Below are 25,261 nucleotides of genomic sequence, written 5' to 3' on the forward strand. Positions count from 1 at the left end.
TTGGAGGAGATGGGGTTTGACTCCCCTTCCCAAACTGCTGTCCAGCCAAACTGGCCTCCCTGTTCTTTCCCCATTCCATCCCCCATCTTGGTGCTTTTACACTGGCCATTTCTCATGTCTGGAGTGTACTTACTCCTCACCTTGGCTTCATAAAAATCCTCCTCCTTTCAAGATGCAGCTCGAGTTGTATCTTCTACACAAAACCTTTCTTGAGTTTTCCCTCCCCATAATAGCTTGTATTCTCCCCACCTTCCCCAATTCCCTTGTATTTAACTACCCTGTGTATTTATTTTTTTCATACTTCTATATGTCCTTCTTATCTTCTTTGATAGAATGTGAGCTCCATGAGAATAGGGATTGTTTAATTTTTTGTATGTATATTTCCAAGGTCTAGCTGAGGGCCTGCAATAGAGAAGTCTTAGATCTTCTTTAACAAGCACAGGTAAAGCAAAGATTCCCACCCACCCACTCACCCCACCCCCAAAAGAACAACTAATTTGACTTAGTTCTAGAAATATTTGACAAGGGAAATAAAGGCACAGGCATTGGCAGAGGAAACGTATTACTATTTACAGATAGCATGATAATTTTCTTAGGAAGCCACAGAGAATTATAACCCAAATCTAGGAGCTACATGATGCATAGACTGTTTTCTCAGTAAGATAACCGCCTCTGTAGATGATTGCATCTCAGCCTCAGAGGCTGCATGGAATACACAACAGACCGGATCGATTCTCTGCTGCTTGTGCTAATTTTGGCCCAACAATCACAGGTTCTCCACCAGCTAGCATCACACCATCCATACATGGAACCATTGATCAGAGTAAATGGACAATTTTGGAATGCTGTGGGTAAGTTCACCTACTTTGGCAGTCTACTTTCCAGACATGTTCACATAGTTGCCAGAGCTAGCTCAGTGTTTGGGAGTCTGAAGGAAAGTGTGGGAGCAAAGAGTTATTAGGCTGCCTACCAAACTGAAGGTCTACCAAACCATTGTGCTGAACTTGTCATATGCTTGTGAAACCTGGACAGTGTACCAGAAAATGGCAGCGCTTCTACTTAAATTGTCTTAGGAAGATTCTGAAGATCACTTGGCAAGGTGAAACACCAGACACTAAGGTCCTTTCTCAAGCTGAACTGCCAAGTAGTCAAACTCTTCTTCAGAGAGCACAACTCCAATGAGCTGGCCACGGTGTTTGAGTGCCAAGCGTACGTTTGTCTAAAGACTATTTTATGGAGCATTCACAGAAGGCAAGTTCTCACATGGAGGTCAGAAAAAGCAGTCTCTCTGAAGAACTTTAGCATCAGTGGTGAGACATAGGAGATGCTGGCACAGGACCACCCTGCACGTTTCCTTATGAACAAAGAATCGCACTGGCACAAAGGAAATGAGAGATGTGCAGATCTAGAGACATCTCTATCCCAAATGTTCGCAGAGACTATTCGTGCCCAGCCTGTGGTAGAGTCATATTGGACTGGGTTGAGCACAGTTGAACACACTGTGCCTTGACTCCAATTTAGGGATGTCATTGATCTTCTTCAAGTATGAAAGACTAACAACAATGATGAGGCATGGTCCTTAGAGTTGGAAAGTGGCTTAAAATGGTACCAGGGCCTTCAGAAGGTTTGGTCCCTGGGCATGAGACCAAAAATATAGACTGGGGAGTCATCAATTCTAAAGGTGATGTTTGAAGCCACAAGAATAGACACAGTCCCCAAGGAGACTGCAGAGAGAACAAAAGAGGAGTGAGCGTTTGGGTGTACTAGGAACCATTCAGGACTAGAGAGGAGGAGCAGGAGCGAGATAGGGCAGGTCATGAAGGCTGGAGTTGGCTCTCCAAGGAGAGATTGAGGAGGACAGAGAAAAGGCTTAAGAACTGTCTTAATATTCATTATCACCTATCCTGCATCTTAAAAAAACCAAAACCCTTTCTCATTCTTCCTGATTCAGAAGCGTGCTTATTCTCCTTTGTTTGTTCTTCTGCATAGACATCCATGAATCTTAAAAGATTCCTTATTTCTCATTTGCTTTAGCTTGAGGGAGGAAAGTGAATTTAGTAAAGTTGGCACCTGAAAATTACCTGTAATGCCCATCAATTGGGGAATGGCCAAACAAGCTGTGGTATATGAGGGTGATGGAATATTACTGTGCTGTAAGAAATGACAAGCAGAATGATTTCAGAAAGGCCTGGAAAGACTTGTATGAACTGATGTATAGTGAAGTAAACAGAACCAGGAGAACATTATGCACAGTGACAGCAATATTGTTTGATGAAGAACTGTGAATACCTTAACTGTTCTCAGCAATACAATGATCCAAGACCATCCCAAAACACTAATGATGAAGCGGACTATCCACCTCCAAAGAAAGAACTGATATTGATTAAACACAGACTGAAGCATGCTATTGTCTACTTTCTTTCATTTTTTTCTTTTATTCAAGTTTTCTTGTACAAAATGACTAATATGGTCATGTTTTACATAATTGCACATGTATAACCTATATCTGATTGCTTACCACCTCAGAGAAGGAGGAGGGGAGGAGGGATAAAATTTGAAATTCAAAGTTTTAAATAAAAATGTTTATTATTGAAGTTCAAAAAAATTACCTTTGGTGAATGTGCAGAAAGTCTGGGCACACCCTGTATACTTAGCCCCAAGTCCTGCTGTCAGCTACTAATAAGTTTCTCTTATTCTTGGCTAGCTGTTTATGGACTAGTAATTTAGTTACTGGAGCAACTAGGTGGTCCAGTGGGTGAAGCACTAGGTCTGGAGTCAGAAAGACTCCTTTGTGAATTCAAATCTGGCCTTAGACACTAACTAGCCGTGTGACCTTGGGCAAGTCATTTAACTGTTTGCCTCAGTTTCCTCATCTATAAAATGAGCTGGAGAAGGAAAGGCAAACCACTCCAGGATCTTTGCCAAGAAAACCCCAAATGGGATCACGAAGAGTCAGGCATGACTGGAAAATGACCAAACAACAACAATTTTAGTTACCCTTGGGGATTATCCTTACCATGAATGCAAACAGCAAAAAAAATTCAAACTTCTGGCCTTTGGGGATATGCTTACTGGCAATGGGAGAGAGGAATGCAAGTGTACATGTTTTTTAAGCCCACGTTCAAATTCATTGGCCTATGGGCAGGGAAATGAGGATGGTCTATTATATCTGTAATTAGGTCAGAGTAGTGCAACTGATATTCTTAGTACATGGGGATAATGGAGAGCAATGGGACTGATATTGGTCCTGGGGCCCTTTAAGGAGCTTTTGTTTATGTTGGCTATATCTATTAATATTTATCACATTTGAAATTAAAACATCTTATATTACTATGAAAATAGTTTTAACTTTGAAGAGCCTCTGAAAGAGTCCTCTAGGGTCTCTAGATTATACTTTGAGACCTACTGGTCCAGGTGAGGAAACTCCCTCTGGCAGTGCTGATTGGCACCCTCTCTGCACTTGAAAGTTTGAGAGAATTGCCTGTAGTCCAAAGAAGGTTAAGTCACTTGCCCAGACCAGAATGGGTCAGATATTCAGCGTGACCCAGGTCTTCCTGACTCAGAGACCTGCTCAGTATAGCCTTTCATTCTTAGGATGTATGACAACTTTAAAAATCAGTGTCTAAAACATTCCTAATTTAAATATAATTTTACCTGATAAGAAAGTCGTGTACTTATTTTTATTTTATTTTATCTTTTTTTGTGGGGCAATGAGGGTTAAGTGACTTGTCCAGGGTCACACAGCTAGTGTCAAGTGTCTGAGGCCAGATTTTAATTCAGGTCCTCCTGAATCCAGGGCCGCTGCTTTATCTACTGTGCCACCTAGCTGCCCCATACTTATTTTTCATTAGTAAAATGGCTATACACTCTTAGGAGAGTTGTCAAGTTTCTAGGTGTCCAAATTGAGGGTTTTCTGGTAAACATTTCTTTTCTTCTTCTTTTTTAAATTACAGCTGCAATACCAGCACATTCCCCACAAAAGAGCCCTAGAAATCATGCCTTACTGGAGGCTGCCGGACCAAGCCATGTGGCCATCAATGCCATTTCTGCCAACATGGACTCTTTTTCAAGTAGCAGGACAGCTGCTCTTAAGAAACAGCCCAGTCACATGGAAGCTGCTCATTTTGGTGACCTTGGTAAGTGAATTCCATTGTTGGTGCTGGATTTTCTTAGAGGGCTCTGATACTTCGGGGCACTTGGAGAAATAATTGGAAATCTGTTTGTGCCAAAGTAGCATCTACAAATGTGATAGGTAAGAGAGTGCCCTGATTCTGTGTGGGAGATGGCATTCATAGGATGTCAGCAGAGTTAAGTAAAAAATGCAGCTTTTCTTGTCCATCAGGGACCCTGATGAGCCGGCTAATGTTTGTGACCATCTGTTTTAAATAGAAAGATGAATCATAGACTCGCCTGTATTTCTTCGGTGCCACCACAGTCAGGTGAGGCCTAGCAGATAGAATTCTCTAGCAACTTAGTTTGTTAGGAATCAACATCTAGTTTTTGAGAGAGTATTGGGGAAAACACTTTTTGAAATGTCTTCTGTTGGCACCTTTGGGAGACAAGAAATGTCCCTAATGCTAATGGAAGAAAGATTGCAGGGGGTTTTTTTTATGTTTTATTGAAGTCTTTTCTATTCAACTCATAGTTGTTTCCCACCCCCCACTCTGATTGAATCCTTCCTTGTGACAAGAAAACATTAAGCAAAACATCTGATTCACAGAGCTCATATGACAGGTAAACTCTGGTGTGTCCTAGGAGGCCTGCACTTGTCTGTCATAATTGGGGAGGCTAAGGGGCGGGGCTCTCCCATTTTATTCTTTCTCCTTCAGGACCGTCACTAACTAGTTGGTCCATCACTCCAGGGTCACCTCGTAGGATGCCTTTGTGAGCCCTCATTTCTGTGTGGCTCCATCGAGCACTTCTGAAGTTCTCCTCTTGTCACATTGTTGAGTTCTGTCTTCATTTGTTTCTTTGGGGACCAACTCATGAGGAACTAGAGAGTTCTTCAGTTACTCCACAGCCTCTCCTCATACTTTGGTTACAGTACAGATAGCCCTAAGGAGTAATGATGGCCACAAAGGAGGGAAAGTAAAAGTTACCTTTGATCCCATGGGACATGGAAAACCCAGCACACTGTCGGTGTGAGAATTGGCTGTATGGGAAATTTAGACAAAGTCTATTTAGCTAATCTTGAGGCTTTTCCTCTTGATTATGTATCATGTGATCTCAGTTTCCAGTGGAAGAATCAGGATTAGTCACTTAGGTAAAAAAAATATTGAATGCACTTATGGAACACTTTTTCTTTTCTTTCCTTTCCCCTCTGAGGACTAAAAAACCATTTTCTATAATGTTTCCATCTTTTTTTATTTTACAGCAAACTAACCCATGTATTATTTTTCTAGCTGTTTGAGATGAGTGTCAATTTTATTGCAGATAACCAGTGCTTCTGTTGTTAAAGGTGCCTGGTCTCTGAATCTTAAAGTATTCTGTTTTTTTCTAATTTCTTTGCTGCTCTTTGTCTTTTAGGCAGATCTTGTTTGGACTATCAGACTCAAGAGACCAAATCAAGTCTTTCGAAGACCCTTGAACAAGTCCTACAGGACAGTATTGCCCTTCCTTATTTTATCCAGTTTATGGAACTTCGGAGAATGGAACATTTGGTTAAATTCTGGTTAGAGGCTGAAAGTTTTCGTTCCACAACCTGGTCCCGCATAAGAGCACACAGTCTGAATACAGTCCAAACAGAGCTCATTGGCAGAGCCTCTCTCTCCCTTCGTCCTAAAAGGCACGAAACTACAGCATCTTTTCCATCTGAGTTTCTTGACCAGAGGTTAGAGAGTTCTAACACAGTCCAACTGTTGATGACCAAGTCAAAAGGAACAGAGATGAATAATAGAACTAACAATGTTCAGAATCACTCGATGCCTTCCCAGGGTAGAGACAATGTCCGTTCTCTCCATCTTGAAATGTCCAAGGAGGGGACTCCAGTTTCTATGGAACATCAAGACTCTTCCAAACTTACAGTATCAAATAGAAACAGTCCTTCTTCCACACTAAAGGAATTGTCAGGAAAACTCATGAGAAGTAAGTAGGTGATGGGTTGGTGTTCTTTCATTGGCTTTATTTCTATCTTTAACCCAAGTCAGAATTCAGGCTATAGGAAGAGGAGGACTGCAAGGATTCTCTTCCTCATCCCAGCCCAGCCCATACCTGTTACTGCTTCCATCCTTTATGAAGCCTGTGGGGAGAAACAAGAATATGTTCAGAGTGATTTGTATCACCTGAGAAGCAGAGCAACAGAATGGAACTGACATGTAAAGAAATGTAACTTCTCTTGACTTCAAGGATTGGAAAATAGTAGTTGAATAAATTTATATATGGCTTTCCTCTAAAGCACTTGATCTACATGATCTTATTTAACCTTCACAACTTTGTGAGGTAGGCAATGCAAGGGATTCCCCTATTTTGTGGAGAGGGAAACTGAGGCTCAAAGAAGTTATGACTTGACCAAGGTCACACCCAGTTCAGTGGCAGAACTGGGACTCGAACCTGGGACCTCTGGTTTCACTTCCATTCCTCTCCAGACCTCATCCACCCCCCTTTTCCCCTCAATTATCTTACCCATTTTCAGGATTGAGGGTGGGGCAAGGTAAGCAAACATGTCTCTTTTTATTATCTCCACAGCACTTAGTTGATCTAATTAATCTTTTTAAGAAGTCTTATGTACTTTGGTGGTTTAGTGTAATACAGCAACAGCAATTTTGAGTTTTATTGAGTGGTTAAAAGCAGCCCCAGTTAAGATTTTAAACCAGAAAAAGATGTGGTTTTTCTGGTTGGAGTCTGATCTTTTTCTTCAGAAATTGTTGTTGTTTGCCCTTCGTTCTCAAAGAGGACCATGACATGGGGGTGATGTCATGCCTTGGAGTAAATTGAATTTAAGTGAGGAAGGCCATAGGGGCAGCATATACATCAAGACAACTGGAGATGGCCCCTAGTGTTTGGGAGTTAAGTGGCTTTCCCAGGGTCATACAACTGGTGAGGTGAGATTTGAACTCAGGTCCTCCCAACTCTCCATGTACTCACTGCACCACCGAGCTGCCCCTTTTCTTCAAAAGAAATATAAGTGAATGAATGGGTCAGATTAAGAACATTGTCTAATAGTGAACATATAGCGTTGGGAGTCATGGGATCATTAATTCAGTGGGAACAGAGGTCATTGAGTCTACATATGAGAAAACTGAGGTAGTCATAGAGATATTAAGTGACTTGCCCAGAGTCATATAGTAGGTATGTGAGGTAAGATTTGAACCCAGACCTTCCTCAAGGCAGGTTTCCTTTGATTGTCAGTCCTAGTTGTGTGGCCTTGGACAAGTCATTTGGTTTCTATTCCTTGGTAAAATGATTCCTAGGATCTCTTCCCTGTCTAAAATTCTTTGATTCTAAGAATATTGGGGAGACTTTATTTTAATATGTGCTTGCTTCTGGGAGTTCATTGATGTTCCTTGAATGTAAGTTCTGTAAAACCAGTTTGCCTGCCCCAAGGGTCAGATAGAAAATTCTTTTGTATTGGCCATGCACTAATGCCTCACTGGAATACAAACGAAAACTCTTTTTCACCCATAATTCCTATTTGACCCTTTTCCCACCTTCAGGTTCTATTGTGGAGGAAGAACTCAGAGTCTCCTTGGACAGACTAGAGGAATATTTTCCTTGTTTTGTTTTTTTGGAGGCCTCAGTGTGTCTCTGTAATTATCATTAACTGAGGGGGGCTGTAAGAGGGATTGTTGGGTGCTAGCAGGGTCTGTTTAGCTGCTTCTTCAATTAACTGAAAATGGATGTGGGGAAAGGGGAGTTATGGAAGAAGAGTGACTGCAAGAGCTCATGGTGATAGGATTCCTTTTCCACAACTTCCTTCAAAAAAGAATTAACTCCCAGTGTATTAGTGGCCAGTTTGGACCTTTGCTTATTTGTTTTCAGCTGGAATCTCATTTTGTAGAAATAGTGGAATGAACAAAGAAGTGCCAAAAGCTAATTTCCTTTTTTTTTTTTTTTTTTTTGCGGAGCAATTAGGGTTAAGTGACTTGCCCTAGTAAGTATCAAGTGTCTGAGACTGGATTTGAACTCAGGTCCTCTTGAATCCAGGGCCAGTGCTTTATCCACTGCACCACCTAGCTGCCCTAATTTCCCTTTTTTTTTTTTTTTTAAATTTTAGTGAGGCAGTTGGGGTTAAGTGACTTGCCCAGGGTCACACAGCTAGTAAGTGTTAAGTGTCTGAGGCCGGATTTGAACTCAGGTACTCCTGACTCCAGGGCTGGTGCTTTATCCACTGCACCACCTAGCCGCTCCCCCTAATTTACTTTTAATGATAATTTTGGATGTAACTCAGAGCCCATAGATTTTGAGACAGGTGAGTGCAGTGTACTTATAAAAAGATGTGAGTCAGGAGAGACCTGGACTTCAATCCCCCCTCCCACACTCGTGGCCTGACCCGGGGAAGAGCATGGAACTGCTCAGTTTCTTCATGTATAAGATGGATCTAATAATATGATAGGACCTACCTTGCAGGGTTGTGAAGATTAAATGGCACAGTGGATAGAGCTCCAGGCCTGGCGTCAGGAAGACCTGACTTCAAATCCAGTCTCAAACACTCACGAGTTGGTCACTGGGACCCTGGGCAAGTCACTTAACCCTGTTTGCCTTTGTTCCTCATCTGTAAAATGAACTGGAAAAAGCGATGGCAGCGCATTCCAAAACCACACAAGAAAACCCAAAACAGGGTCACTGAGAGAAAGACACTAGGACACAAATGAAAGGACTGAATAACAAGAAGCACCACATCCTTGTCAGCCGTCGTCATCATTATCTTCATTTTCTTTATTTTCTCTCTGACTGGTCAGCTCTAGGCAGGAATAGAAATGATTGTTTTTCTTCCCAATAAAGAGGAAAGCAGAAGATACTTCTCTCAGCCCCCCTTTTCACTGAGAAAGAAGTTGATTAATCAGGTGTTAATGAATTAATTAATCTCATAGTAGAGATGAGAACTGGTCCATGCACTAACCCCAGTGTAACTCCTGTGAGGAGGGTGTCTGTGTATTTTAGCCAGTTTCCCTCACAATGACCCTGTAAAATAGGCAGGGCCGGTGTACTTAGCCCTATTTTACAGATAAGAAAACTGAAGCTCTTGTTTGCTCAGTGTTGCACAGCTGATAACTCGAATCCAGATTTCCTGACCACTGTACTGCCTGCCTGCCCCTCTTAGAAAGGGTGAACCCAGCTTCCTCTAACCATGTTTCTCTTGAATCTCCCTACTATGTTTTTTTGTTTTTGTTTTTGTTTTTAATGAGGCAATTGGGGTTAAGTGACTTTCCCAGGGTCACACAGCTAGTAAGTATTAAGTGTCTGAGGCCAGATTTGAACTCAGGTACTCCTGACTCCAGGGCCAGTGCTCTATCCACCCAATTATGTTGGGTTTTTTTTTTTAGTGAGGCAATTGGGGTTAAGCGACTTGCCCAGGGTCACACAGCTAGTAAGTGTTAAGTGTCTGAGGCTGGATTTGAACTCAGGTACTCCTGACTCCAGGGCCGGTACTCTATCCACTGAGCCATCTAGCTGCCCCCACCCAATTATGTTTTAATCTGCATTTGCCCAGTGAGCTTGAGGGTGTCAAGTCTGACACCTCTGGTCTAAGGCACTGACTTGTAAAATGACTTGCCCAGAGTCACACAGCTGGTATGTAGAAGTGGGACTTGAACTTAGTGCTTGTTTTGAGGCCAGCTGTATCCACTCTGCTTCACTGCCTCTATTGAACTGGATACTCCAAGCATAACCTTTCCATTTTGTTTTTGCTTTTGATACCCTAATTGGGATTGAATGCTTAGAGCTTTTCTGAAACAGTCCAAAATAGATCTATTTATAACGAGATGTCATGGCTTGGTCACATGAGACAGCTAAAATGTCTTCAGATTTAAGGAACTTTTAACCAAGTGTACATATTGGGATATTGTAAAGTCTGATGAAAACTTTGGGAAAACAAGCAAGGCTTCAGGTTAATGTGCTTATTAGTCTTTTGTGTTCATTTGAATGGATATACATTTATTTTGAACTAAATACTAGACAACTAACTGAGCAGTTTCACATGCTCACACAGGTTTTTTGCATTGAGGCCTGTCGTATTTAAAGAGGAAGGAAGAGGAGCTGAGAGTTAAAATGCAAGGACCCCTGCCACTTGATCTTAACGTCCTCGGATGTTTGCAGTGTACTTCCCTTTCTAGCAGCTTCCCAAAGGGCAGCTCTTCAGTTAAAGTTCAAAAATGAAGCTGAAGCATTTTCTTTCATGTTCCTTTTTTTTTTTAAAAGAAGTTGCATGAAAGCATTTTTTTGACTTGAATTTTTTGTTTGTAATCCGTGTCACTTTGCTTAATTCTTAAGTCACTGAATAGCACAGATGAAAAATTGAGCTTTTTTGGATCCCCAGGTCACAGAAACTTGCTACTTATGAACTGTAGCCCAGCTCTCCTTAGCCCTTGGCCGCCTCCACCCCCAAAGTGGCAGGGGCGCTGTCTTCTGTTCACCTCCAGTGTTGTTATAATGAGCCCCCCCAGAGTTCCTGTTATTACTTGGAATAGATTTTTCTCTACTGTGAGCATTTGGTTGGCATTTCCTTTGAAGTCCTATGTCAGAAGCCACTCCTTGGAAGGTCGTTGGTCAGTGTGCTTACCCTCTGCCCACAAAGCTTTGTCACAGAGCAGGTGCCCAGGAAATGTCCATGTAAATGAGACCTGTCTCCTTGACTTTTGTTCCTGGGAATGAGTTCTCAGTTACTTGGTGAGGGCACTCAGCAGGTACTCCTGGATGCAGCTTTCTCCAGTGCTGGCACGCAGGCTAGCATGTTCTCCAGAGCTCCCTTAACCCACACAAGGCGTACTCGGATGACAGCACGCAGAGCACTGCTGCCCACCCCTCCCCAGAGGCAGAGCCTCGGGGGCCTTTTTTAGTGAAGGTGTTTGGCTCCTAATGAGGCTGAGTGCTGTGTGTCACCCTCTGCTAGGCACTAAGTGGAGGCATTGACAGGTGTCAGGGATGGGTTGAAAATAAAGTAGACAAGACATATGAGTCAAGAAGACAGACCATCATCACCCAGAATCTGGGAAGAGCAATGATCCAGCACAGGCCAGAAAGAGCAGTGCAGGGATAATGGAAGGGACTGTGCAGAGGACCAGGAGTAATTAACATCCAGCCAGTGCCCATCCAGTGAGCGTCTTGCTTTCTAAACGCCATTGGTCTTGTTTTTCTCCTCAGGTATAGAACGCGATGCAGGAGAGTACTTTTAACCAAATACATATCTCCAGATGCTGCTAACCAATACCTATAACAGAGGCGATGAGAAATGACATAGTAGGTAAGCCAGTTTGTGTGCCCAGACTACACAGTACTGATTTTTACTATCAGAAATCCAAAGGAATCTCTAAAGAATTTAGGATATATGAGCTTCCCTTGATCTGTTCAGAATGCTCTCTGGCATGTTAGTATATCTCATTTGAAATACCTATTGCAAAACAAAATTAAAAAGAAATAAAATTTTTTAAAAAGACACCTATTGCATGTGTTGGACCCAGTTTTCTTTTTTCTTTTTCTTTTTTTTTTTTGTGGGGGCAATGAGGGTTAAGTGATTTGCCCAGGGTCACACAGCTAATAAGTGTCAAGTGTCTGAGGTTGGTTTTGAACTCAGGTCTTCCTGAATCCAGGGCTGGTGCTTTATCCACTGCACCACCTAGCTGCCCCCTAGACCCAGTTTTTGTAACCTGCATCAAAAAGATATCTGTCATTTTCCCCTCCCCATGTTCTGAGCTGTGGTGACCACAGATATTGTTATTTGGAAAAGTGAGTCTGGGGCAGCTAGGTGACACAGTGGATAGAGCACCGGCCCTGGATTCAGGAAGACCTGTGTTCAAATCTGGCCTCAGACACTTGATACTTACTAGCTGTGTGACCCTGGGCAAGTCACTAATTGCCTCACACACACACAAAAGAACTAATGTAAAAGTAAGTCTATAAAAGCTGTTCATGGGGTAGTGGAAAGCACTTTGACCTTGTTGTTGGGATGCCTGGGTTCTTGGCTCACTTCCTACAGCTCACAGGGTCAGAGGCCCTTGCCCATGCTGCCCTGAGGTGACCAGGGTTTTCCCCCCTCCTCCCTTTCCTCCCCTTCCCTATCAAGTAGTCCTTAGTCCCTGAGCAGAGAATATTTAAATTCAGCCCGCCACTGATGACTGACTTCACAAAACAGAAACCTGCTGACTTTTGTAGTGGTGCCCCCTTCTTGGGAAACATGGACCAGTGCTGAGTGAGGTGGGCGGGGGCTGCACCTCTTCCCTCAGGTGTGACCAAGGTCACACGAAGAGGTCCCGGGAGCTTAGGATGGGCCGATTCTCCTAATGGGGTGGGTTCTAGAGAGAGGAGAAGTAGCTGATAGAGTAGTGTGGTGTTGGGAAAATTAAACCATCTAATTATATCCCTCAATTTTCCGTTTTCATTTAAGACGATCAGTCAGTCAGCAAACATTTATTAAGTGCTTCCTCTGCACTGTGTTTCTATGGAGCTTGGGCTTCCCTGGAGTTCAGTTATTTATAATCTCTTTTACAGCAAAGATCTGTGGGGAGGATGGACAGGTGGATCCCAACTGCTTTATTTTGGCGCAGTCCGTAGTATTTCATGCAATGGAACAAGAGTAAGTTGACTTGGAGGTTTTCCACCTTTTGGACACCGGGGGGTTTGGTTTCGGGTTATGTTCTTGGCAATCGACATTGCCGATGAAAAAGTCCTACAAGTTCAATTGTAGGCCCGGATAGCTTTCGTTCCTGTGAAAGAAGAACACGTAAATAATTGCCAAATTGCGTTGGTTGGTTAATTTTTAACTTAACAGTTTGTGTAATCTTTTTTCTACCTAAGTTTCAAATACTAATTTTCGATTCTAAAGCTCAAGCAATTGTGTGACTAGACCGTCCTCTGGCTTTCATACCAGTGATAAAAGTCTAAGAATTGGATTCCCTGGTTCTCCATTATTGTTTGGCCTGTGCTTATTTAATCTGCTACTTTGGTATATACTGTGTTGTTACAAAAAACAACAGACAAACACCACAGTTTTGGGGGGGGGAAATGTCTTCAGAGTTGGAGTTCATAGACCAACAGAGCCTGCATGTGACCCTGATCAATGTGAGGCGAGTTAGCTGTTCTGATGCAGCTGTCTTGGTTGTGGTTTCCTCAGATTTTTCCCATTTTGTCTGTGTGCAAGGCACTTTAGTGAGTTTTTACGAAGTCATCATTCTGTAAATACCAGATTGAAGTGCTGACCAGTGGAACTGTTTACCTGGGCTGACATTCTCTTCTGTTGAATCAGCCCTGTTTTATTTCTCAGAGGTAAATCTACATTTCCTTCCACCCTGCAGTAGCATTTGTGCCCCACTAATCCATAATATGAAAGCCTTTCCCATAGAAAAGAAATGTGAAAGTACAATCGATGGAATGAAGCTAGTTTCTCTTCCAGATAGATATACATTCTGTTTAATGGTGTGAATATTCGAAAAGTTTAATGCTTAGATGAAAGAAAACAAAAGTTAAATGTAACCAGAATGTTGGGGGATGCTCTGAACCAAGTTTTCATCTTCCTCATCAAAGCTGGCTTGTGTAGATGTTCATTTGGAGGCCAAGCCCCAGCTCTGACTTAAGAGTTGGGTGACTCATGCGCACGAGCTGAGTCTCCTCCCCATCAGTAACATGAGGAATGTGTTGGTTATGGGTTCACAGGTTTTAGGGACATCCTGTAAACATGCCCTGTCAGCACTAGATCTCCCGAAATAGCATTTGCAGGCTACACACCAGAGGAGGAGACTTGTTAGTAAATACCCTTTTGTGCTACCATTCTTTTAATTTTAGCTTATTGAGCAATTTCAGTGCCCTGTGAAGCATTAACTAGAAGCAGTGCGTAAGTGAGCCGTGTTGGGGCATTTTTACTGGGAAGCTCTCAGCTGGCTTTAGCAAAGGACACATTTCACTCATCCAAGTCTAACGAGTTTTGCGAGCCAGGATGGCCCATCTTCCAAAGCAGCGGCTTTCCAAGACCAAACTTGGTTCTGTCTTCAGCTGCCTTGGGAATGCGCACCGCCCGCAGCGCTAGGCTAGCTGGCTGTTTTCTTTATCACTTCACCTGCTGCAAGTTGAAGGCTGGAGCATTTATTCAGAGGGCTGTGGCACTGTATGATCGTGAAAACGGCCGTGTGTTTGCTAGTAAAGAATTTGGATGTTTGATTTGGTTGATGCGATGAAAGTAGAACAGCAGGTTTGATCTTGCTTCTAGTGTGATGGGTATAGATCCTTTGTAAAGGAGAGTGTCATAATCTTCAACCTGAGACGCTGTCTGCCTATAACCGCACTGAATGTATCTTGCTTGTTGTTTGCAAGATCGTGTAATAGAATGACTGTCTATGGGGGTGGGCTAGCAGTGGTAAGAGGGACCCCCCCAACTTTATTATATTTTTCTTTTTCAGTATATGGAAAAGGAAGATGCCGTGAATATCTTACAGTTTTGGTTGGCAGCCGATAACTTCCAGTCCCAGCTTGCCTCCAAAAAAGGCCAGTATGATGGTCAGGAAGCCCAGAACGATGCCATGATCTTATATGACAAGTGAGTTGGGTTGTTTGACCATTCCACCTGACCCTATGGATGAATGTGCGCAGAAAAGCAGACTTCTAGGGAAACCTGTCCAGCTGGAAGGCTTATGCCCACAGGAAAAGGCCTCAGTTGGGAGTTGAAAGCTTTTAGTCAGGGAAATGCTCAGGCTGTGTCCCACTCCATGGAATATAGGCTGCTGTTCCCTTATCATCCGCTAAATTGCCCAGTTTCCCTTGATTACTTCTGGGGTGTTTCCCGTTTTGTAATAACTTATATGGCTGTAGCGCCACCTTGTGACAGCACTTAGAGCACTAGTACGTGGTAGAATGGGGCCCTTTGGAAATGTGTGGGTATCTTGGGTAGAGATGCTGCAGATAGCAGACCTGTATTGCCACAAATTTGATAAACCACAGCATGATTAATAGATGAATTAGAGCAAGATCCACTTGGTCTAGCAGTCTTCAGGCATACAATGTCTCAGGATTATCTGCAGGAACAAGAAGCAAATTTTTTCCCTTTTGTTCCTGCCTGGCCAAACCAAATGGTTTTAGCAACACTGGAGGCTTTGGGCCCCTGCTGAATCCAAGCTGTTTCCTTCCATAGAAAATACACAGCAAGATGTCTCATTTTCTCTTTGATGTCATTTTTTAAAAGGTAGTCATTTAGTCATTGAACTAGTGTACGTGTGCTTTCTGTGTTCCAGGTACCACTAAACTCTGGGGATACAAAGAAAGGCAAAAACATTTTCTCTTCCCAAGGAGCTCACATTCTAATGGGGAGATCATGTGCAAAAAATTATGCACATCACGTATAACCCATAACAAATGGCTTGCCATGTCAGTGAGTAGAGAGGGGAGAAAGGGAAGGAGAGAATTTACAGTACAAAATTTTTAAAATGAATGTTACAAATTGTTTTTTCATGTAATTGCAAAAAATTAAGTATTTTTAAAATGATGTATATGAGTTGGACAGTGTAAATGGAAAATATCTTAGAAGGAAAGTACTAATTTCAAAGGGACCAAGAGAGGCCGCCTTTTTTTTGTGTGTGTGTGAGGCAATTGGGGTTAAGTGACTTGCCCAGGGTCACACAACTAGTAAGTGTCAAGGGTCTGAGGCTGTATTTGAACTCAGGCCCTCCTGAATCCAGGGCTGGTGCTCTATCCACTGCACCACCTAGCTGCCCCAAGGCCCCTTTTTTTTTTTTTTTTTTTTTAGTGAGGCAATTGGGGTTAAGTGACTTGCCCAGGGTCACACAACTAGTAAGTGTCAAGGGTCTGAGGCTGTATTTGAACTCAGGCCCTCCTGAATCCAGGGCTGGTGCTCTATCCACTGCACCACCTAGCTGCCCCAAGGCCACTTTTTTTTTTTTTTTTTTTTTTTAGTGAGGCAATTGGGGTTAAGTGACTTGCCCAGGGTCACACAGCTAGTTAAGTATTAAGTGTCTGAGGCCGGATTTGAACTCAGGTACTCCTGACTCCAGGGCCGGTGCTCTATCCACTGTGCCATCTAGCTGCCCCCAAGGCCACTTTTTGAAGGGGGGATTTGAGATGAAACTTGGAGGAAGCCAGAGAGACAGAGGCAGAGCATTCCAGGCACAGCAAGGATAACCAATGAAAAGGCCAGGAGTCCAGAGATGGTACAACAAGAGGGCCAGTAGAGCCCAGCCTCACTGTTTCTTAGAGCACATGGAGGGGAGGGGTCAAGTGCAAGAAGACTGGAAAGGAGGTGGGAAGGGCCCAGGTTGTGAAAGGCTTTAAAAGCCAAAGGGTTTTGTATTTAATGCAGGAAGTTGAGTTGGTGTGGAGAAAGTGACTTGAGGCAGTAGTCTGGCGTGAGGCAATTAGGATTTGCACCAGGGTGCTAGTAGTACCAGAGGAGAGAGGGGAATGTAAATGAGAGATGCTGCAAAGTTAGAAAGAATAAGACTTGGCAGCACATTGGATCTTTGGGGTGAGTCTGAGGGAAGAGTTGAGAATGAAGATTGTAGCAAGGTTGGGAAGAGGGCAGGGTTTCAGAGGCTAAGTTCTCTCCTGGATGTCTATGGGACAACTGTATGAGGTGTCAAAGAGGTCGTTGGTGATACAAAGAGCACTGGAACTCAGGAAAGAATACATATCTGGCATCTGGGGGAGTGGACATGACCTTATGGAAGATACAGCAAAGGAGATGAGGTAGGAAGACTCAGGAGAAGCAGGAGAAAGCAGTGTCACCAAAACCTAGAAGGAGAGAGTATACAAGAGAAGAGGCTGAAGGAAGAGAGGTCAAGAAGGACAAGAGCCGAGACAAGGCCAGGAGATGGGGCACATCACTGGCAGTTTGGTTGAATGATGAAGTTAGAAGCCAGACTGCAAAGAGTTTAAGAGGATAGAAGAAAGCAAATGGAGACACCTGGGCCAGGAGAGCCACAGAGGAGAGGGAAGGTGGGGGACAAATAGAGACCCAGGTTTGGATCGAAGACGCCTGTAGAAGGCTTAGCAAGCAGGATGGCCACGTCCTGTCAGTGGGCAAGCACTTACTATGCACTTACTGTATGCAAGCCACAGTGCTAAGTACTGCAGACTCATAGAAAAGCAAAGACCTGACCCGTGTCAGACATGAATAAGGGAGGGAAGAGTGGGAGAAGGTATGTGAGTGAAGCCTTGTTTTTTTCAGTGAGGTCCTTAGTTGAGTGTATGACAGAGGGGGATGAAAAGGTTTTGACTCCCTGCTGTGCTAAGCAGGGTATTGCATCAATTAAGGAGGTACAATTTCCTTGCTGCAGGGCAGGCCCATATTTGCAGAGAACCCAGTCAGCACCGTGTTGTGATTTTCACAAGTTCTGTTCAGCAGCAGGTTAATAGGAGCAAAGGCAAAGGACAGTGGGAGTGAACGAATATTGGAGTCTGGCCAGTTATGATTGGCCATATGAAATAGGACCAAGGGCTTCTAGTGTAGAATTGAACTGACTCACCAAGAGATGAAGATGTGAAAGGGAGGAGAGTGTAGCCAGTTCAGGGAAGGTGAGCTGGGAAAGAAGTAAAGGGCACAAGGGATTAGAGGTTACAGTAAAGTGCTTTAAGGCAAAGGGAAAAGTGGGATGGTCAAAGCTTATGATCAGAAACAGACGTTGAGGAGTTCACGAGTAGCAAAGGGGAACATTTGTGGGTGATGGCAAGAGCCAAGGTATGGTCATCTCAGTGTGTCTGAGGTTCAGTAGAGGGAGCAGGTCATGGAGATGGAGATGACTGAGGAACTGGGAAGTTAATGTATTTGAGGGAACATCAGTATGTATGTTGGGGCAAAAGTTGGAGTGGAGGAGAGGGAGCCTGTGGGCCAAGCACTGAACTCATTGCAGAATTTAGGAGAATGTCCTGGGGCTGGTAAATGGCAAATACCAGAATCTTGATTGGGCGATAGATTTGGATTGAATGAGCCTTAAATGAGGCGAGGTCCCTGAGTGATGATAGTAGAGGGAGAGTCTGACAGGGATGACAGGAAGCTCAGAGTATTCCAGCTTGGGATATGGTGAAAGGGGTCAGTGCCAGAAAGTGGCTAGGGATGCAGTGTCAACAGTGGGGAACCAGGTCACAGCAGAAGCCTGATGATCAAGGGAATGAAAAACGACAAGTTGTAAGATGAAAGCAAAGTTTGCTAATTATGGAGAAGGCATTCTGAAGAGCATGAGGGAAGGGGACGGCAGATCTGATGGAGGGGGTTTGAGGGGGATAGGAATAGAGGAGCGAGAAAGGAGTGGGCAGCAGCACATGGAGTTTGTACAGTGGCAGCCAGGTTCAGAATCACCAGATTGGGAGAGCACAGGGAGAGGGGGTGGATGGGAGTGGGAGGATGCTGACCATTGAGGGAGGAGGCCAGGCAAAATGCCAGTCGTTAGAGCAGGATCTGTTGAGGGAGATAGGTGATTCAGTAGTTCAAGGCCCTGAGGTTGTATCCTGTGAGAGTCTCAAGAAGCCCACCTGATAGGAGCGGGTGGTCTGGCCTGGGGGTGTCCCAACAGGACATGGGTGGATAGATGCAGAAAGCTGATGCTTTCTACCACCCTGCTGAAAGAAATCTCTGATTTTAACGAGGAATAGAGATGGTTTCATATATTGAATTGGCTTTTGACAGCTCTACATATTGGGGAAAGTGAGCTTAAATTAGTGGCCATTTTGTGTTTCTCCTCCTCTATATAGGGGCTATGAGGTATTGGGGCCGAGTATACAGTGGTCTCCCTTCTTCTCTTCTCTGATACAGTCTGTATATGGCTGCAGAATTAGTCTTCCTAATACATCACTTTGCTCCCCTGTGCTTAAGAATCAGTGATGGTGCCCTGGTATCGTCTGTATCACATCTAAACATCTCTTCCTGGCCTCCTTTATTCCCATCTTCGAGTAGGAGGCTCTTCTCCTTGGGAAAACTTACTCCTCTTCCTGGGTCCTCTTCACTGTAGTGTCTTCTTGGACCTTCTCCCCATCTCTCCCCATTAGACATCATTCCCACTTGCTTATCTTCTCCAGTGATTGCTTGCTTTTCCTACCACTTACAAACATGCTAAGCTCTCCTCTCTTCCTTAAAAAACTGTCACTTGACTTTGAACTCCCATAGTCCTGTTTCCCTTTTACTGCCAGACTCCTAGGAGGAGATGGCTATCTGCCCCGATTGCCTTTACTTCCTCACTGCCCTGCCACAACTTGCCCCTTGTTCATACCTTCCCATTTTTTTTTTCTTTTTTTTCCGGTGAGGCAATTGGGGTTAAGTGACTTGCCCAGGGTCACACAGCTAGTAAGTGTCAAGTACCTGAGCCCAGATTTGAACTCAGGTTGAACTCTGACTCCATGGGCCAGTGCTCTATCCACTGCACCCACCTAGCTGCCCGGGTGACCTCTTTTTTAGCTTTTATGATGCTATTTTCTCGATTCTCCTTGATGTATTAATGTATCCAAAGGGCCTTAAGACACTATCCTGGGCTTCTTTTCTTCCAACATGCTTTCTCTTGGATCTCATCCAGTTCAATGACTGTTTCTGTTCGATGCCGCCCAGATTTGAAAATTCACTGTTCTATCTGTCTCTTGAACCAGTCATCACATGCATTTATTAAGTGTCTACTATATGCCAGGTACTGTATTACTCTAGTTGCATGGTAGAGCACTCCCTCCTGTATGTCTCATTTATGATGTTTAAAATCTAAATTGTAGTCGCCTTAAATTAGACGCTTTAGCACCAGTCCTTGGGCATTAAACATTTATTAAAGCATACAGATATTCCCATGGAGTTCAGAAAGTTAAGAAAAAAGCCTATTTAGCCTAGAGTGCCAGCCTGGTCTGGTTCTTCCTCAAGTCCTCTGTCACAAGCCTGCTTCAATCATGAACTCTCTCCAGCAAACTCATTGTGGAAGCTTTTTATAGGTCTGGACCAGAGGTGGTCCTTACACACTGCTTCAAGCTGATTTGTTGGCATCATCCAAATCCATTGGTTCTGAAGGTGTTCTCAAGGTGTGATTACAATCCAATTAACATGAAGTAGGCTAATCAGCAGTCAATCACTCTCACTTGATTCAATCAGTCTAGATTAATCTCCAGGTGGGCGTTTGAGTATGTGCTAAATCTCATTATTTCATCACACATTGCTACCTCAACTCACCACGTTCAAAGTGAAAGTCACTCCTTCCCCTGTCACCTGCCCCTTCTTACAACTTCTTTTTCTACTAAAGGTCCTACCATATTCCCAGTCACCCGGGCTTTTTAGCTTCAAGATGATTTTTCACTCTCACAGGTCCCTTATTTCCTACATCCAGTCAGCTGTAGGCTTGTTGATTCTGCATCATTTCTTGCAAATATCCCTTCTCCGTCCACAAAGCTGCCACCCTAGTTAGGGCTTTGTCATCTCTCTCTTTCTAATTCAGCTTCTGTAATAGTCTTTCCAAAGCACAGGTCTGATCATATCACTTCTTTATTGAGAAACTTTCCATTGTTTCTCATTGTTTATTGGGTGAGAGAGAAGCTGGAGAGATTTTAGTCTTTTTTTTTTTTTTGGTGAGGCAAGTGGGGTTAAGTGACTTGCCCAGGGTCACACAGCTAGTAAGTGTCAAGTGTCTGAGTCCAGGTTTGAAGTCAGGTCCTCCTGACTCGAGGGCCAGTGCTCTATCCACTGCGCCACTTTGCTGCCCCTAGATTTTAGTCTTTGATGGTGGAGGAAATGCCCACACCAGCTCAATTGGATCCTTGAAACACAGTTGCCATAGGGAATCGATTCCTAGTTAGTCATTTGGAGTCTCCAGAAGACCCTAGAAAGATTCTTTGGAAAGGGATAAGAGGGGGCTGAGTATGGTTTGTCCAAGTACTTTACTGGAACACAGACCTGCATGTTGGAAAGCCTCAGTGGCCAGCTGCTCCTGCCTCGTCCATCCCTTTCTTCTCCCCATAAGTTTGGGCAGGGAACAGAACAGCAGCACGGCCTTCAGCTGAGGAGCCCAAGGAACATGTCTTCATTATTACTTGGGACTTTGTGCCTCTCTGGTGTTGAGGGCTTCGTTTTAAGGTAGCGTGGTGAGGAGGATGAGAAGAGCTTATCTTGATGGAGTGCTTTATGGTTTACAAAGCATTCTTCTCACCACAAGCTAAGGGGGTTGTTTTATGCAAATATTATCATCCCAGTTTGACAGATGAGGAAATTGAGGGTCAGAACAGTTAAACGACTTGTTCTTGGTCCTAAGAGTCAGAACTGGGACTCATGCCTGGGAATTCTGACTCTGGGTTGGGCTCTGGGTGAGTACTGAGTGTCCTTCCAGAGTTTCAGTTAAAGTTGTGCCAGCCATACTGAGCACCAGGGGCCCTGGATTTGTGAAAAGCTGAGGGAACTCAAGTGGCAGTAGGGAGCCAGAAGAGAGAAGAGAGAGCAGCAGCAGGTGGCATGTCATCATGGCACCGTGCGGACGAGACGGGCGGCCTTGTTGGTTCATTTCTGGCCTGTTGTCTGGCTTCTTATTTGGAATCGAGTTTACTCATGCCACCATGGCCTGTCTTTCTCTTTTCTTGCTGCAGGTACTTCTCCCTTCAAGCTACACATCCTCTTGGATTTGATGACTTTGTAAGACTAGAAATTGAATCCAACATCTGCAGGGAAGGAGGGCCGCTCCCAAGTTGTTTCACTACTCCATTGCGTCAGGCCTGGACAACCATGGAGAAGGTAACCAAGGGCCTCAGGGGCGGTCTCCAGCTCGGTTCCATTTCTGCTTGTTCATTAAAAAAGAATGCTTGTGCTTCGTTGTAGGTCTTCTTACCTGGCTTCCTGTCCAGTAATCTTTATTATAAATACTTGAACGACCTTATCCATTCAGTACGAGGAGATGAATTTCCAGGAGGAAATGTTGCACTGACGATTGCTGGCTCTGGGAGCTCTTCTGATCATGAGTCTCATTCAAGTAGTTCAGATGGCTCTGCTCAGGTACAAACTGATCATCTTCTGGAACATAGAATTTATAAATGAAAAACTCCAAACCTTCGGATCAAAGTCTGCTAGTGAACTCTTTAGACCTTTTATCCCTTCTGAGTTAGAGATGAACAGGGAAATGAAGTCTATGCACCTTAAACTATTCAGGGTACCAGCACAGTAACATTGGTTACCCCAGAAGGTGGCTTTCTTTGTGATGCCATTAAAAGCATAAGAAATCCCACATTGGGTCAGACCAGGGGTCACTCTAGTCCATTGTTCTGTGGCACAATAGCTATGTTTTGTGAAAGGCAGTGGTCATTACCCTTCATGATATCATCCTAACTTTGCTCGAATAGCTAGCTATGAACCTATCTGTGAATTCATCTGTTTTGATGCAGACAGCTGTACCTGAGATAATTTAGAAATTTAAATGACTTTTTAAAAATATATATTTTTTTCAAATTATAGGCAAAAACAATTTTTAGCAAATTCTCTCCCTCTCTTCCCACCCCCCTCCCCTCATTTAGAAGGCAAGCAGTTTTATTTAGGTTATACATGTGCAGTTAAAGACTGTACTTTTAAAATTTTGGGTTTTTTAAAAAAATTATTTTTTCCAATTATGTGTAAAGACAATTTTCAGCATTCATTTTTTGAAAGATTCGTGTTCTCAGTTTTTGTCCCTCCTCCCTCCCCAAGATGGCAAGTGGTCTGATAAAGGTTATACCTGTGCAATAATGTAAAACATTTCATTAGTCATGTTAAACAACTATGGTTAAGAGTCTATGTAGAATAAAGGAAGAGAAATGCTATTATAGCTTGAAACATTGTGTCTTTTTAATTCTCTGTTTTGCTATATGAGAAGCTGTTTTTATGGCTTTTATATAATTTTGACTTGTAATAATAACCTTATAGAGAAGAGAGCACCTTGTAGCTTTAGAACTGGGTTCCCACGTGTCATTTATGTATCTAGTCAGAAACCATTTATTAGCATTTACTAAGTGCTTTCCTTGGGGCAAGGGCATAGAGAGGAATAAGAAGCATCTGTCTTCTAGTAGGCGAGGTGAGACATGTACCTAAATGATTTAACACAAGGCAAAATGTGGCAGGAGGGCAGAGGAGGAGGAGAGATGCCTTCTGGATGGGGAGATCAGAGAAGACACAATGGAGGAGGTGGAAAGTTGAGCTTGGCCCTGGAGGGAGGGTAGGAATTGGAATTAGGGGTTGGAGGCCTGAATGGAGAGCATGAATAGAGGCAGGAAGGTGGGACAGCACAGGGATTTGGCAGGAGAGAATGGTTGGCTGCCAGGCTGGAAAGGTAGGCCAAAGCCTGAGAGAAGGAATTTGGATTGGATTTGGTAAGGGATATGGGAGCATACGGTTTTTGAGCCCAGGGTGATATGATTAGACTTGTGATGTAGAGAGATTACATTATAACCATGTGGGGAGGATTTGGATGGGGAGAATCTGGAGAGAGTGAGACTAGTTGAAATGACAGTCTGGGTTCAGTTGGCAAAAAAGAGGATTGAGAGAAGATGGAGAATGAGTTTACATTTAGGGTTAAAGGGATAGGTTAATGGTTTGTCTAAGGTTAGCCAGCCAGTAGGTAACATCTGTGACTCCAACCCTCCTTGGACCTTCCTACTTAAAGGCCAGTTTTCCCCCCACTCTGGCAAGCTCATCTTAGGATGGGCATGAGAACAAGGTGGAAGAGGTGCTGCTACGCTGATAAGAGCAGGCATAGTAATCATCTTTGATAAAGGAATCCTTTGATAAAGGATTTTATAACCAGGGCACCTTTTGTTCTCTGAGTTCAAAAGAGTCCCAGAGAAAATACTGCTAAAAAGTGGGGGGTGTCCCCAATGTCCCCAGCTTTAACCTTTCGGACTGTGGGTTGCTCTCAGGTCTTACTTTTCACCTTGTCGGACTAGCTGTTTTTGTTTTTTTTTTTTTGTCAGGCTATGCAGAGATGAGAAGTGTTGCCAGCAGAACTCACAAGGTAGCTTGGTGTCACCTGTTAGATGCATTTAGGTCCTCCAAAGGTTTATGGGCTATAAAATATTGCAAATGGCCATCTTACCCTGGGCTTTGAGATTCAGCAGTGAAAGTGAAATATATAGAATGCTTCCTATGAGCACTTTCCAGCTATTCCAAATGAAAGAATTACAGAGCCTAGCATTAATTCACATTTGGCTCTAGGAGGTCACTGAAGCCAGTGTGTCCATTTCAGTCAGCAGACAGCTCAGTTTTATGCAGGACCAAAATGAGGATCAGTTTCCTCTTTTCACTGATGGCTTCTTTTCCATCTCCTAAGTAAATGTAAGGCAGTGATGTTCCTTTGTTTCCAGGACTATTTCCTGGTCGTTTCATCTCCATAGGCTCTTCCCAGCTTGAGAGATACCAGCCAGCTAGACTGAGTCTCATGGAATCTCTTTGAAGCCAAAGCCTGCTTTTAAAAAAGTCACTGTGGTCTCTGGGAGAAAATCTTTTCATCTTGCTCCATTGACTCAGAGGTTTAGTGCCTTGGCACTTAGTGGCTAGCGATGGGATTCAAACCAGTCTGGTGCTAAAGGGCTCAGTGGGGCAAAGCTGGAAGCCCTGGCTTCTTTCAAGCCTGGGTGTTAATTGAGCTGAGGAGGGAGCAACAATATGAGTGAAGCTGGTGCTCACACATAAACCCGTAATTGCCTGAAATGGGATTGGCTTCATTTCTCTCTGAATCCTTCTATGAGCTTTTCACAGCAGAAAAAGCTTAGCTTTGTATTTGGGGTCTTAGTGAACTGCTCAAAGGGAAGATAGTACATTAGCCTCACTGGCCATTCTTGGGAAAGGCTGTGGTGGACTGGGACAAGACATAGTGACTGAGGAGTGCACAGCATTTTCTTTTCCTGTAGGAATTGTTTTCTACATTTATTGTCTAAAAGACCCCCAAAATGGGGGGGGGGGGGAGAGAACTGTTCTTCTGCATAAATATCAGAGACTGCAGATATTAAGCTCAAACAATTATTTGAGTAGATTTAGAAGAAGGTAGAGCTATGTAAGCTATCCTGTGGGACAACTAGGTGGTGCAGTGGATAGAGCACTGGGCCTGGAATCAGGAAGAGCTGAGTTCAAATACTACAGATAGTGTTGGAGTGTATTTGTTCTTATCCTGGCGTTGTTTTGGTTTGGTTTTGTTTTTTTTTT

The 25,261-nt window shown here is 43.6% G+C and overlaps 1 protein-coding gene across 1 annotated transcript in view; it reads left to right on the forward strand.

The window, feature by feature from the left end:
* Positions 1-25,261, forward strand: part of AKAP10 (A-kinase anchoring protein 10) — a 59,532-nt gene that overhangs the window by 18,259 nt on the left and 16,012 nt on the right. The window contains 15 exon segments of the mRNA XM_044005310.1: positions 3,954-4,136; positions 5,527-5,738; positions 5,740-5,772; positions 5,775-6,084; positions 11,299-11,327; positions 11,330-11,354; positions 11,357-11,398; positions 12,643-12,727; positions 13,292-13,320; positions 13,323-13,369; positions 13,371-13,388; positions 13,390-13,416; positions 14,544-14,680; positions 21,688-21,832; positions 21,917-22,090. Coding sequence (XP_043861245.1) covers positions 3,954-4,136; positions 5,527-5,738; positions 5,740-5,772; positions 5,775-6,084; positions 11,299-11,327; positions 11,330-11,354; positions 11,357-11,398; positions 12,643-12,727; positions 13,292-13,320; positions 13,323-13,369; positions 13,371-13,388; positions 13,390-13,416; positions 14,544-14,680; positions 21,688-21,832; positions 21,917-22,090 — 1,496 coding nt within the window.

The sequence above is a fragment of the Dromiciops gliroides genome, chromosome 4 (assembly GCF_019393635.1).
Source record: "Dromiciops gliroides isolate mDroGli1 chromosome 4, mDroGli1.pri, whole genome shotgun sequence".
Taxonomy (NCBI): domain Eukaryota; kingdom Metazoa; phylum Chordata; class Mammalia; order Microbiotheria; family Microbiotheriidae; genus Dromiciops; species Dromiciops gliroides.